Below are 14,534 nucleotides of genomic sequence, written 5' to 3'. Positions count from 1 at the left end.
AGACAGGTGAGCAGCCAAGAAACTTTAGAGACTTTGAAAGAATGAAAGTGTGTACAGACAGCAGCCAATTGTATGATGCTGCCGCAGAGGGGAGCTCCGTGTCGGGAATGCATTTAACATCTTGGTGGCAAATTCTGACTACTCTTTGCCAAGTGTGGACTAATTCTACTATCGGTGCTAAACCAGAGGAAGCTGTAAATTCCACCGACAGCGCGACTCTTCTCAAGACACCGTCAGTGATGGCGATTCCGTCCACACCTCCTCTGCCCCCAAAGCTTCTGTCACTGATTGCAGCGACCCTCACAACACAGGACCAAGCACGGGAACAGGACAACTCGGACAATGATTTTATTGACACTGATAAACCTTTTGATCCAGGTCCTATAGATCCAGAAAAGGAGCTAGACCTTTCCCCCATCGCCTTGTCTCTCCTGATGCATTGACTGTATTTTTGGGGAGGGTGAAAGGGAGTCTGAGGGATTGGTGGCAGGAATGCAAGTGGGAAACACTTCAGTGATGGGTTTTGGGAGTCGCTAGGGCATGTTCAGTATTTTGTCAGACAAATCAACCTGCAGAGTGGCAGCCTGTGCAATACGAGGCTGTTAAAGAATTAAGCAAAGCAGTGCGGGAAGGGAGGATTCATAATACATTTGCTATGTCCCTTCTTGAAGTGATGGCAGAGCCTTATACACTCACACTGCATGATTGGAAGTTATGGCTTTGTATGGTACTAACTGATACAGTATATGATGTGGTTATTTGATTTTTGTGAGCTATGTGTAGTGGCCTTGACTGAAAACCTTAATCGGGGAATTGCTGTTAACTATGAGCAGTTGGCTGGAGCAATTAACTGTGCCGATTCTGTGACTCAGGCAGGGTATGCCAGGGACAACTGTTTGCAAATGAATGAGATGGCTATTAAAGCAGTCAGGATGCGGGAGTCTTGCCACAGTCTTGCAGGGTCCTAGAGAGTCACTAACTTTAATACTAACTTGATTGATTGGCTTCAGAATATTTTGCAACAAGTCGAACATCAGGAAGCTCAAGGGTTGCTTTTAAGACAACTAGCTGTGATAATGCCAATGAAAATTGTAAACGGGCAACTTTCACAATCGCAACCCCAACATGTGTCAAATGATTGTAACGCAGAACTCACAGCAGACTGTAATTCTCAAGCTGAGTTCTGGAATGCAGCATAACAGATTTTTGCTTCTCTAATCTCTTCTGTAAGAATAGTACACGCTCTTAACTTGCTTAGTAAATTAGGCTGCTAGCTTGCTAAACAAAGTAATACTACAAATACTATTTTTTTTTTCTGGCTTATTAACAGATGTTGATTCTGTCCATCATATGTTGCTACAGAACCGAGTTGCTATTGATTTTTATTATTAGCACAGGGACACAAGTGTGAAGGCTTTGATAGGATGTGTTACGTGAATCTGAGTGACCACTGTGAATTAATTTACAAAAGTATACAAAACTTAAAAGCCTTAAAACAAAGATCTGCAACAGAGCCAGGGGCGGGATGCCTTTGGTCTCTTCTCACGGCTGGGAAACTTTGGGGCATGACTCAAAAGTATTACAGGATTTATTATAATTATCTTTAACCACCTTAGTGATGTTTGCCTTATGTCTCCCATACCTTTTTTTTTTTTCCCTGTATTCAGTGTTTAGTTGATTGTAACATAAATCAGGTCATGGTCACCCAGCTACACACAACCTTTGCCTTGTCGCAATTAACAAGCAAAAAAGAGGAGGATAGAGAATGTCTGAAGAGAGAGATAGGAGAGGAAACTGGAGAATTATTTGACCTAACAAGAGATGAGAGAACAGCTGGGTATTGTGAAGGAGACTAGGAAAGATAAACATGGTTATCTAGTGTTTAATAGGTGTCTGCATGCGTGTAGTGATATATAGCTATGTAACTACATGAACGATTTCTGCCCTGAGCCTGGTGGAGCATACAGCTGCGGTTTGTGTCCGGGCTCAGAGATGTAAATAGGGGCTTCTCTGTTATGGTAAAAGTGTTTCTCTTTGCATAAAAAAGAGAGGGAATGACCCCAGAGGTATGTTCAGAGAAGGCATGCTATGTTTCGAACTTTTTGACTGAACCAGTTCTTGTTTGGTGTGCCCTTCCACCTATGTATAATGTTAATCCAAAAGAAGCTGATATTGTTTACACTTTGAATGTCGATAATTGTCTTTCTGTAGATGCTAATGTAGTAGGAGGCTATGATGGGAACGTGTCGCAGCGGTTCTTCTCTTATCCAGAGTAACAGCAGGGAAAGCATTAAAGAGTTAAATCACCTTGTTTGGTAGGCAGTTCAGAATGTGAGTCAAAATTGCCACGGCTTTTGTTATTGGTTCAGGGACATAGCTGTGAGGATTTTGATGGTATGTGCTGCGTGGATTTTAGGCGCCCCATTGCAGCAACATGTTATCAAAATCTGAGAAAATTTCAGCCTTTTTTTGGCATCCATTCACTCAATTGGCAGTATTGTTTGTTTGCTATTGCCTTGGTTGCTGTCATGTTTGCAAGGGCCCTGCAGAACATGGCAAACCTGGTACTAGCTGTTCAAAAACAAAAAGGGGAAATTGTAAAATTGTACGGAACAAAGACAGTGGGTTATTTTGACATTGATAATATGTCTTAGTTGGTTTTTTATTTGTTCTATTACTTGTGCCTTGTTTTTGCTCAATTTCAGGGGTTCTTTTGTGCAACAGGAAGGGGGAGATGCAGGAGCGGGCTGGAAACTAGGACCACGCCTGGCAATCAGTTAGCTGAGGGGAATGTGCTCGAGCTTGTCTAGACAACAATTAACATGATGAGACATGTTTACAGAGCACAGGGGAGTGGGAGAGGGATGGCGCCAAGGAAAGGTAACACCTTGCGGTTAATTGCTGGTAGTTAACCACCAATCAGGGATTGCCTAGTATGCAAGGCTTTAGCTTCAAGAACCAATTAGTTTAAAATGTGCAGCTTCTGAAAGTGTATAAAACTCGTGCTTCTGAACAATAAATTGACATTTGCTTGCATCAAGCTGCGTCCCGTCTCTTCATTCGCTGCAACTCATCCTGTTGATTGTTATCTATTCACATTCCTTGTCCTCCCAGGGTTTGTGGCCTACAAGCTCAAGCACATTACTTTCAGCTAACTGTTTGTTACTTATGGTCCTGATTTCCAGGCCCCCTCCTGCAGGTAACCTTTGTGGTCCTGTCCATGGGTCAAGTCCACCCCTTGATCCCAAGCCCATCTATATGTCAGATCTTTTCCTTGATGGCTCCAAGTATCATGGGCCCACTGAGCTGTAAATAATTCACCTTTATGTTGCCAATCCAGATCTACCTAAGCTACTTCAGTCTTAGCAGCCTGGTCTACCTGCTGGTTGTTTTGATGCTCTTCAGTGGCCTGACTCTTGGGCGTGTGAGCATCTATTTGGTGTACCTTCACAACCAGGCTCTCCACCCCGGCAGCGGTATCTTGCCACAATGCAGCAGCCCAGATGGGTTTACCTTTGTGCTGCCAGTTGCTCTGCCTACATTACTGCAACCACCCTCACAGGGCATCTGCCACCATCCATGAGTCAGTCTAACAGGTGAAGCGATTTGAAGAATCAGTCAGCAATATTCAGGCGAGCGGAGGTTATCTTTATTCGGCAGCGCTGGGTGCATGGGGGATCACTACCAAATTCATGCACCCCGAGGGAACCGTTCAGCCCCCTCTTTATACAAGTCACTCATGTCTATTCGTTAACTTTCCAGGAACTCATTAACATATCTCACACCTGGACAATTAGCACATTCCATTCAAGGACCTAGTATATCTTCAAGTTAACAACATTAATATATCTTGTGCCTGGACAATGTCCTTGAGGAGTTGTCTCTGCGCAGACTCTATTCCTTAGCGGCCATGTTTAAAGTCTCCATCTTCGCCACATTGCATGTACAACAGGAATCTAAGACCAAATGTCCCTTCTAAAGATAACCAACCCAAGGACTTAGCAGTCTGTGCATCCATCATGTTGCAATAAGAGTGCTTGGACATCTCCCGACTTTAACTAAACATAGGTGCGTCATCCTTTAGATAAGTGGTACAGCATTCGCTATTCAGAAGTATTGGCCACCTTTCTTGTTCAGCAATGTCTAACCTCTACAAACTGATTCAATTCACCTTCTCCTTCAGCAGTTTGTTGTAGAGGGCTCCATAGCAGCTCCCTTCCTCTGATGTTTTCCTACAACATGGCAGGACTCATCAGTAAACTAGGCATACTGCTTCTCATTTTCTGGCAATTTGTTATATGATGGGACCTCTTTAGCACATCACCTCTTCCTCTGGTGATATTCTGAAATCTTTGCTTTCTGGCCAGTCCATGATCACTTCCAAGATTCCTGAATGACAGGGATTTTCTGTTTGAGCTTGTGTGATCAGTATGACCCGCTTGACGTAACATCAGTTGTGTGATGTGTAGAGCAGACTCTCCCTTTGAACGTCCAGGCCAGCACAGTCTCCTGTTTAATTTGTTCAAAGGCTTGTTGTTGCTCAGGGCCCGGTTAAAATCATTCTTCTTCCGGGTCACATGATAAAGAGTGCTTATTATTGTACTGTAATTTGGAATGTGCGTTCTGCAAAAACCCACCACGCCTAAGAAAGCTTGTGTTTCTTATTAGTTGGTGGAGACATTGCTTTTATTTTGTTGATCACATCCATTGGGATGTCATGATGTCCATCTTGCCATTTTATTCCCCAAAACTGGATCTCCTGTGCGGGTACCTTGACCTTACTTTGTTTTATGGCAGAGCCAACTTTTAGAAGGATTTGGACTATTTTCTTCCCTTTCTCAAAAACTTCTTCAGCTCTATTACCCGATATGATGATGTCTTCAGTATATTGCAGGTGTTAGGGAGCTTCACGCTGTTTCAGTGCAGCTTGGATCCGTTCATGGCAGATGGCGGGGCTGTGTTTCCACTCCTGGGGTAGTCAGTTCCAGGTGTATTAAGATGCCCCTCCAGCTGAAAGTGAACTGTGGCCTGTACTCTGTAGCCAAAGGGACTGAGAAAAAAGCATTTTTGTTATCAGTCAGTGGTGGCATACAACTTGGCTGCCTTTGACTTCAGTTCGTATTGAAGTTATAGCATGTCTGGCAGAGCAGTACTCGGTGTCGTGACTTCATTCAGGCCACAATAGCCTACTGTTAGCGTCCACTTTCCATTAGACTTCTGCATTGGCCATATGGGGCTATTAAAGGGTGAGCCGGGTCCTGCTGATGCCTCCTTGGCTCTCCAGTCGGTGAATCAGCTTATGAATGGGGATCAAGGAGTCTTGGTTGGTGCAATATTGCACAATTGTGGTAGTGATTGGCACTGTTGTTCTTTGACTTTCAGCAACCCCACAACAGAAGGGTCCTCCAAGAGACCAGGCAAGGTAGACAGCTGCTTAGTTTCCTCCATCTCCAAGGCAGCTATACATAAAGCCCACTGGTACCCTTCTGGGTCCTTGAAATACCCTCTACTGAGATAGTCTCTGCCAAGGATGCACAGAGCCTCTGGGCCAGTCACAGTGGAGTACTTTTGCCCTCACTCCCAGCTGGGCTTGTTTCAGCCTCTAATACAATTAGCTGTTGGGATCCCCTGTCATTCCAGAAACAGTAATGGATTCTGCCTCTTCATAGCTTGATGGCATTAGGGTACACTGTGCACTGGTATCTACTAGAGCCTTATGCTCCTGTGGGCCTGATGTGCTATGCCATCAGAGCCACATCCGGTAAACCTGGTTGTTCCGTCCACCTGGCTGGAGGCAGGGCCCCTCTAGTCTTGGTCACAGGATTCTCCACTTACTTGTAAAAGTGGATTAGAATTCCTTTCCCTATGATCAGGAGTAAGATCAGTTCTTCCACTCTGTGGGAAACTGCCCACTGGAGACTGGAGCAGCAACCTTCCTGCAAGAACCCTTATTTGTGATTTTTCCTTGCAATTCATGTACCCATGCCTTCGGGGTTGAGGTGAGTTTTCCATTCCACTTCCTCATGTCCTGTCCGTGGTCCCACAGGGAAAACCACAGCGTACTCTGTGGTGTGTACTTCCTATGTTCTCCCTTTCAAGCAGAAGGGCACTTACTATTAGTAGCTGAGGTGTGGATCTGTACAGGTGGGGAGTAGGATTGATCCTTTTTGAGTTGCTAGACCAGTTCCTGGATAGCTGAGACAAGGGAGGTCGAGATGTTCCCTTCATATTCCCAGAGCTGGTGAGCCGCTTCATTTGTTGTCAGTGGTGCTTCATCTTTCCAGCTTATTACTGCCAATGAGTTGGCATATGGTGATGGTGTGCTCCATACAAATTTCCGCCCATGGGTTGTGTGCATGGGACTTCGTTGGGGTCTGTGGGTAACTGCGCATTGTCCTGGTCATAATAAATTATCTCTTTCATGGCTGACTCCCTCAGGTACTGGATACCTCGCTATTGCAGTCCACTTGCCTGGGCAACATGTAATGTCCTCCTTGAAGAGATACCTTCACACTTGACACTCCAGAGGCTGAGGACTTGTGTCCCTCTTCCAATTGCCTTGTCAATGCCCCCTTCTCTAGAAAGTGACCTCAGCTACTTGGCTTCCCTACCCTCTAATTCCAAACTATTAGACCCATTATCCCCGCATTGAAGCAGCCAGGTGATAACTTGCTCACCTGGATCATGGCTAAAATCTTTCTGTATATCCTGCAACTCATTCAGGGATAGAGATCAAATGGTTACCTCTTGTTCTGCCTCTTCCTCCTGTTCCTGTGATGGCCCTGCTTTGTCCTCCTTTACTAAACAAGCTGACTTTTCTGTCCATTTCTTCTTGTATATAGGGGCAACTGATAGCAGCATGGGTTGGTTCTCTGGTTCAGCTGCAGTGTCTGCCGTGGGGGTTCGAGTAGCTGCAGTGCCTGTCACTTTACCGTCAGATCCAGAGACTTTCTGTTGCCTTTGAGGGTGCTGAATAGCATTCAACAGGACTTGGTAGGCATGGGCTAGGTCCCAGCATGTTGCAGTATTTTGTGCCTCTCTGGAACTGCCAGGGTGACAACATACTTCCAAATATTTTGTTAGTTTTCCCCGATTCTGCACTTGTTCAGGGGTGAAGTTCTGAAACACTGGAGATGCCCACTGTCCTAGGTACTTGCCCATAATGTCCCACACGCCTTTCCACTCATAACTATCCAACTTGACAACAGATCTCTGTGTGGTATTCTTAATAGTTGTTTAACCTAAGACCAGGAACACATTCAGCATTCCTAGCAATAGGGTCATGCTGGTTTCAGCATCCCAAGAATATTAAAAATTTTCAGTGTTCTCAAAGCTACTGTAATTAACGTGGCGGGAAGGGCAAGATGTGGAAGGGTGTCTCTCTCCTCCACGGGAGACAAGGCAAAAGGTGTAATTACTAATAATAGTTCCCACTGGATGAGTCCCAAAGTACAGAGGGGATGGTAACTGAGTACACAGACCAAATTTCATAACCAGCAAGTCCTGTTGTATCAGAACCCCGCGCTATATAGTACAACACAATGATAATTTTTTTCCAGGCTCCAAGGACAATAAACAGCACAACAGGGACCACATTCTGCAAGTAAAGTACATAACACAACCCTGAGATCATGGGCAGCAACTTCTAGAGCAAAGAAATCAACACTGTGGTGAGTGATTATTCAACAAATATAGATACTTACGAGAAATTTGTTTTAACACACTAGTCAAATGTGTCGTTATCTCAACCCTTCGTGCCCCATGTTGAGCACCAACCACAAAGTTGTTTAACACCAGCTGGCAACTAAGAACCATGCAGCTGCTCACTCACTTCCCCACTCCTCTGTTGGGATCGGGAGGAGTATTGGAGAAAAAGGTAAAACTCGTGGGTTAAGAACAATTTAATAATAAAATGAAATACAATAGTAAGAATTATAACAACATTTGCAATGAAAAGTAGAGAAGGCGAGAGAGGAACAAAATCCAAAAGGACAAAGCCAAGTGATGCACAACACTTTTGCTGGCCATTACACATTAGCTGCTGACTAATGCCCAGCCAGTCCCTCAGCAGTGCTTGTCTGGCCCTGACCAACTCCCCCCAGTTTATATACTCAGCATGACCTTTTAGGGTATGGAATATGCCCTTGGCTAGTTCAGGTCAGCTGTCCTGGCAGTGTCCCCTCTCCATTTCTTGTACCCATCCAGCCCTCTCACTGGCAGAGCCTGAGAAACTGAGAAGTCTTTGTCTTGGTATAAACATGACTTAGCAACAGCTAAAAACATCAGTGTGTTATCAACATTGTTCTCACCACACCAAATCCAAACCACAGATACTAAGAAGAAGATTAACTAGCCCAGCTGAAACCAGGACAGGAGGGCTTCAGTTTACCCTGGTATTGAGGATGGCTTTGTAATGCAATCAGTGGGTGTGCTGAGTAGGAGTGGTGCTCTTTTGAATTTGCTGCTTACAGGTAAGAGAAACTTTTCCAGAGATGTAGTTGCCAACAGGAGCCTTATGGTCACTGCAATCAAGGCTGTAGTATTTAAGATCCTAAGGAGCATGAGAAAGTCAAGTGGAAGAATAATGGCACTGGACTTAAAAGAACAAATTTCCACTTGTCCTGGAAACTGCTAGGAGGTACCTTGTGGAAAGCAGAAGGGCTGAATATACCCTAGCAGAAGTGCTAGGGTATATTCAGAAATCCTTGCTGAAGCTCAAGTGTGGTCCATTGCCTTAAGTGGAAAAAGAAACCAACCTGGTTAAAACAGTTAGCTAGTGATAAAGCTCGGAAACCAAAGCAGCAGCATATTTAATATGGAGGAGGAGGTTGACTCCCAGACATAAACAGAGAAATATTTTTCAGGGGTGCAGTGGTGTAGTTATGAAGGTCAAAGTTTAGCTAAAGCTCCAAGAGCCTGAAAAAAGTCTTCCATAGGTATGTTATTAGGAAGTGGAAGTTCATAGAGGATTTAGGGCTGCTTCTGACCGAAATGGTAAGTTAAGTTACAAGTGTCACAGGCTGAAATACCCAATCCTTCTTTCCCTCAGTCTTCACAGATGAGGTCAGTAGCCCGGTCTCTGTGCCAAGAAGCAACAGTGAAAGAAGCAACAAACCACTGATAGAGGGTAAAGCAGAGGTTCATGTGTCCAAACTTCACATACAGAAACCTTTGCTACCTAAGGGGATGCATCCAAGGATGCAGAGATACTTAACTTACCTGGCATCATTTCAGAACTGCTCTGTCATCTTTGGAAAGATAGAAACCTAGCTAAAGGGGTGAGCTGAAAGGTTTGTAATGCCTTGAAGTCTTAACTGGTGGCAGATCATAAGTGGGTTTCCTCTGGGGTTGATACTGGGTCTATACTATTCCATGTCTTCATAAGGAATATAGATGATGGAATTGAACGCAAACCCACCAAGCTTCCAAATGATGCCAAACTGTGAGGAAAGGTAGGTATACTAGAATGGGGAGCCATTACACAGAGAGACCTTGCTGGGCTTGAAGACTTGCCCAACAGGAATTGTGTGAGGTTTAACAAAGATTAGCGTAAAGTCTTGCACCTGGGATGGAATAATCCCAACAGCAGCCCAGGCTTGCGGGAGATTGGCTGGGGTCACGGGTCAGCAGTGTGCCCTGGTAGACAAGAAGATCAACAGTTTCCTAAGCTGTATGAAAATGAGCACAGCCAGCAGATCAAGAGGTGTATTTCACTCTACCTGACAATTCTAAGGCCACACCTGGAATGCTGTATTCAGTTTTGGTTCTCCCAGTTGAGAAGAGAGATTGAAAGATAGCAGAGGTTCTGGAAGAGGACCACAATGATCACAGAGTTGGAGAACTTGACACGTATGGGTAAAAGCTGTAGAAACTGGGGGTTTTTAGCCTGAGGAAGACAGAGCTCAGGGGATTTAATCACAATGTTCCAGTATCTAAAAAGTGGTTGTAGAGAAGATGGAGGTACTGTCTTCGTAAAGATGTATGGTGACAGGACAAGAGGCAACAGGCCCAAGGTGCTTAAGGGAAAACTCCATCTGGATTAAAAACAAAAAATCTCTTGTGAGAACAATTGAACACTGGAATAGGTTGCCCAGAAAAGTGGTGGAATCTCCCTTGCTGCAGACATTCAAGACTTGGCTTGAGAGGACCACGAGTAACTTAACTGAAGGCTTTGCTTTCAGTGGAAGGCTCAACAATATAATTTCCAGAGGTTGAAGTATCCTAAGCATCTGTGATTTCTAATTCTGAATCTCCTCTTACCCTGCTTCAGAACTGTTACTGCTCTTGCTTACCTCGTGAGTGGTTCCCTTTAAAAAACAGTTCTGTGTATTTTTTTCATTCTCAACAAGGCATCAGAACTCTGAAGATCCTTTAGAATTCAGCATGATTCAGGCACCCAGTGTTTCTGAAAATCAGCCCACTGTGGTTTTACATGCTTAAAAATTTAATAAGAGCACTGTGGCTTTGGCAGAAGACCTTTGGTGGTCCAGCTGCTTGTACCCCAGTAGTCTGTTCTCTGATTTTTTGAAACTGAGGGATTTGGGTACTGTACAATTGCTGAATATATTTGGAGGTTTGTATTGATAATGTACGTTTCTAGTACACTGTTGTTCTTGGGTCTAATAAAAGCTCTTCCTATGCAATAGAGTAAGTGACAGCTTGATTGCTTAATTTGCAAGTATCTTCACAGCTTTCCTGTCTGTCTTTCTGCACAAAGTCATGGTGAATGAAGTCAAGGAAAATAAGTTTTAGGTTGGTTTTGAGTTTTTCCTGGGTTTTTTTTTCCCCCCATTTTTTTTCTCTGTGTGTGTGGTGTGTGTGTGTGGTTTTTTTGTTTGCTTTGGTTTGTTTGGTTTGGTTTTTTTTCCCATTGTTCCAAACCTACCTCAGTACACAGATTTTGAAAGAATGAGCGTGATTGTTTAGTGATTTTAAGGAATTCTGAGAATAGCAGAGTAGAAACTTGGATTTTGTAAAAATCTATGGTATCTGTTAACATTTTTCCTAGAATTTTAATTAAAGAAATAAACCGGATAGAGTCTGAATATGCAGCCCTGAAGATGCAGTCTTGCAAGTAAGTGTTTTTCCTTGTAACTAAGTTAGCATATATAAGATTGATTTCTTATTCAGTTTTATGAAATATGAACTATAGTTTTGTTGTAGACCACTTGAACTTCTGTTTTACGTGTGCTTATAGGACAGAACAACATGACCAAAACAAAACTGATAGAACTGAGAAAATAAAGAAGGTGAGCATTTTTCTTCTCCTGTGGCAACATACTGTATTTCTTCTTACATTTCTGCAACATTTATTCTTAGATTGTTATTTCCACTTGTCTACGTCTGATTATGCTAGACCCTTCATCTGCTTTTGTGCAGTTTTGATACTAATGATAAGTATTATGGTAAACATTTTAATGTAACGTTTTTTTCCTCCTTGCCTATTAAGGTCCGCAGTATGTGGACACTTGTAATAGAAATGCTTGCATCTCTGAAAAAAGAAAAGGAAGAAGTGGATTCTATACTTGATGTACTTGAAGATTGTGCTGGTCAGTGCGTTTTAGATGGAGCTAATGTTGTTTTTAGTGTTCCTGGGCTGTTGTGTGACAGAGTCAAGAGTGATGGATACCAAGTAAGTAATTTTTGTCCTTCTTGTTAAACTGTATTTTTTTTTTTTTTAGTCCCCAGGGGTGTAATTAGATACCTTTAAGAAAAGAAAACTTCACAGATGATAAGAGATGATTGCTTAAGGATGGATAAAATACGTGATGTGTATGTAAAAGTTTGTTATGATTATGGTGCCTTTTGGCATTGGTTATGTTTCAGCCATTAACCTCTTAAGTTCAATAACTGCATCATTAGGTTTGTCTCAGTATTTGATTTTTTGTTTTTTAGACATTAAAGCTAGGTTGATTAGTTTAACTATTGCTTTAACTAATGGGCTTTTATTTCCAGTGTGTAGTACATGGTGCTGTTTAGGCTGGCCACATCTTTTGGAACACTGGTTAAACAGAATACCTCATTGGTTGAAGTTTTCTTAGTTCATATTGCTTTACAGGCTCCTTTCAAACAGCTGATTCTAGAAAACAAACCTGAGGCTTAAATGTACAGTGCATTTTTTTAAAAATGAAGCAATCAGGGACTGAATCAAAATTACAAAGTGGAACTTGGTATCCCTGCTCTGACTACAGAAGACTTAACTTTCTGATGTTGATGCTGTTCGCTCATTCTTTTTTTTTCTTGCTTGCTGTATGTTGCGACGGAGGGAAGACACAGTCACTCAATATGAGTGATCAGCAGACTTCGTTTATTGTCCCTTACAGTCACCTTTTATGCCTTCTTATAATTAGCTCATACATATTACAAAAGTTAAGCTCATTATTGGTTAGTTGCCTAAATACCAAGCCCGCCCCTTGTTTCTCTTCTGTAGTTTTCTGTTCCCACCTGCAACATTCTTTTCCCACCAAAATCTTCCTGTTATTGTGTAACAAGGACAGCCAAAGACAGTGTATTTTGCTTTACTTCAGATAGGCTGAGAGCGATGTGCATTTTTGTTCAGCCAGCTGGACTATGTCTATGTGACCCTTTTCAGCTAGCCAGTTATCCACAGCTGTACTTCAAGCATTGCACAGGAAATATATATGAAGCTGAAAACCTGAATTTCTTAACAGTCATTAAGTTATTAAATGAAGCCCTGAGGGCACTGAGAGATGGAACATTGTCAGTGTGAATTAAATCAGCTGCTTCAGGTCACTGAGAACAGTATTATGCTCTGCAATGAAGTACTACAGAATTTGGAAGCGAACAGGTAATTGTCTGGAAATTTTCGGTGGTTCCCTGTTCTTTAGTCTAATGATCATGTCTTTCTACCTTTGAGTCTTTTCTGAAATAATATAATTTATACTGAGAACATGTTGGTTCAATATTTTTCCTTTCACTCGGGGAAATACAGTTGTCTTGATTGTCTGTGTAACGTTTAACTGAGATTCTTCTCTATGTAACTTCAGCTTTTTGTCCTTGTTTCATTAATATTTTTGGCTTTGTTCCTGGGGACTTTGTTTGCTAGGTGATCTGCCTTTATGGGGTTTTTTTCTTGTTATGTTAGTCAGTTCTGGGATTTTGAAACTTTTAGCTGAAACTGGCTTAGGGGAACTTTAAGTGTGTATCTGATTGTGTATATGTATTTTAGTATAGTTCCACTGTAAGAAACATGAAGACTACCTAGCAGCTGCTTTTTAGGTTGTGAATTTCAGTTAGTTCTTAGTGCAGGCACAAACTGATGCATAGCAAAGATTTCACAGGATAAGTGGAACACGTAATACTTTCCATCTTCATGCAGCATTGTTTTCTCCACTAACAGATGTGTTATTTCATTTTCCGTGCTTATATGTTATAGGGTGAAAACAGAGCAACAGGATCCTGTGTCAACAGGAGGATCTATTTCTAGAAAACAGGAGGACTGGGAAGTGATGTGGAAAAACTTTCTTGGCCAGTGTCCTTTTAATTTAATCTTAGATCAGAGTCCTGTAAGTAGCATTCAATTTATCTGATTTCAGGGAAGAGAAAGGATGAAAGTGAGAGAGGATGTACATCTAAGCTGGTGTGTTCCGTTGCAACACTTAAGCTTTATATGATTATACTACACTTGGTGCTAAGGACACAGAAGACCCAAAGACAGACACATCCCTGTATTTTCATGTTTGCTTCTAGCTTTAGATGGTGTCATGCTCAGTATTAGTGCTGTTCTTTGCAGGCTTGCCTGTCTGAACACACCATGCCTAAGTGGCCCATTGCATGGACCAGTCCTAGTTCCAACTCCATGACCACTCCAGAAATTTATGCATTACATTCAGTTTGTCATTAGTTTTCTTATGAAAAGTTTGAACATCTTCATTTTAATACCTTACTGCTATTTTTCATAAACAAGAGTGGAATATGATGACAGGAAAAAGCCCACACCACAAAAGTAATCATACATCTTACATCAAACATCTCTTAGATCTGTTAGCCGTGCACAATGGAACTATTCTTCTAAGTATTTCTACCAGGACTAGACCATTTAGCTAGAAATCAGATAGCTTCTAGTTCCTGGAAGAGCAAAATTCCTAAGGAGTTATTCTAGCTGAACAACTGACCAGTTTATGAAGGCAACTACTTGGCACAGTTTTCTGCCAAGTTGTTCTTGATGAGCTAGGAAGAGCCTTCCAGCTTGTTGTATAGTGCATCAAATGGTTATTGAAAGACAACAAAGCCTGAAGCCTGTTGTAGCAGCAGCTACTAGCAATCCCTTCTGGAAGTTTAAACCCTGTATTGATCTACACTAGGATCATTAAAGCATGGGGCCAAAACTTACCCTTGACTTCAACAGTCTTGCCTTTGACAGTGGATACAATGGCCAGAGAAAAGTTGATCTCAAAAGTGGGAGGAAGGGCAGAAAGAGCTGATAACAAAGACGTTTCACATGTTCTTGCAGGACAATTACAGGTTATGGTTTGGCACCTACTCTGGTAACGCTGGCGATGCTCTGTCTGGTG

General features: G+C 42.5%; 1 protein-coding gene across 1 annotated transcript; it reads left to right on the top strand.

The window, feature by feature from the left end:
• The first annotated feature begins 10,869 nt into the window (after nt 1-10,869).
• Nucleotides 10,870-12,767, top strand: LOC129783184 (HAUS augmin-like complex subunit 6). The gene is made up of 4 exons (XM_055793036.1): nt 10,870-11,074; nt 11,198-11,249; nt 11,450-11,632; nt 12,623-12,767. The coding sequence occupies exons 1-4, from the start codon at nt 10,983-10,985 to the stop codon at nt 12,728-12,730; spliced, it is 435 nt and encodes a 144-aa protein (XP_055649011.1). The 5' UTR covers nt 10,870-10,982; the 3' UTR covers nt 12,731-12,767.
• The last annotated feature ends 1,767 nt before the right edge of the window (nt 12,768-14,534 follow it).

The sequence above is a fragment of the Falco peregrinus genome, chromosome W (assembly GCF_023634155.1).
Source record: "Falco peregrinus isolate bFalPer1 chromosome W, bFalPer1.pri, whole genome shotgun sequence".
Classification (NCBI taxonomy): Eukaryota; Metazoa; Chordata; class Aves; order Falconiformes; family Falconidae; genus Falco; species Falco peregrinus.
This window is presented reverse-complemented; position numbering and strand designations above follow the sequence as displayed.

Excerpts from the sequence above, each read along its gene's own strand:
- LOC129783184 (XM_055793036.1), top strand. The coding sequence starts at position 10,983 with ATGGTATCTGTTAACATTTTTCCTAGAATTTTAATTAAAGAAATAAAC. Across the intron at positions 11,075-11,197 it reads CTGAAGATGCAGTCTTGCAA|GACAGAACAACATGACCAAA; the intron begins GTAAGTGTTTTT and ends GTGTGCTTATAG. Across the intron at positions 11,633-12,622 it reads TCAAGAGTGATGGATACCAA|CATTGCACAGGAAATATATA; the intron begins GTAAGTAATTTT and ends CTGTACTTCAAG.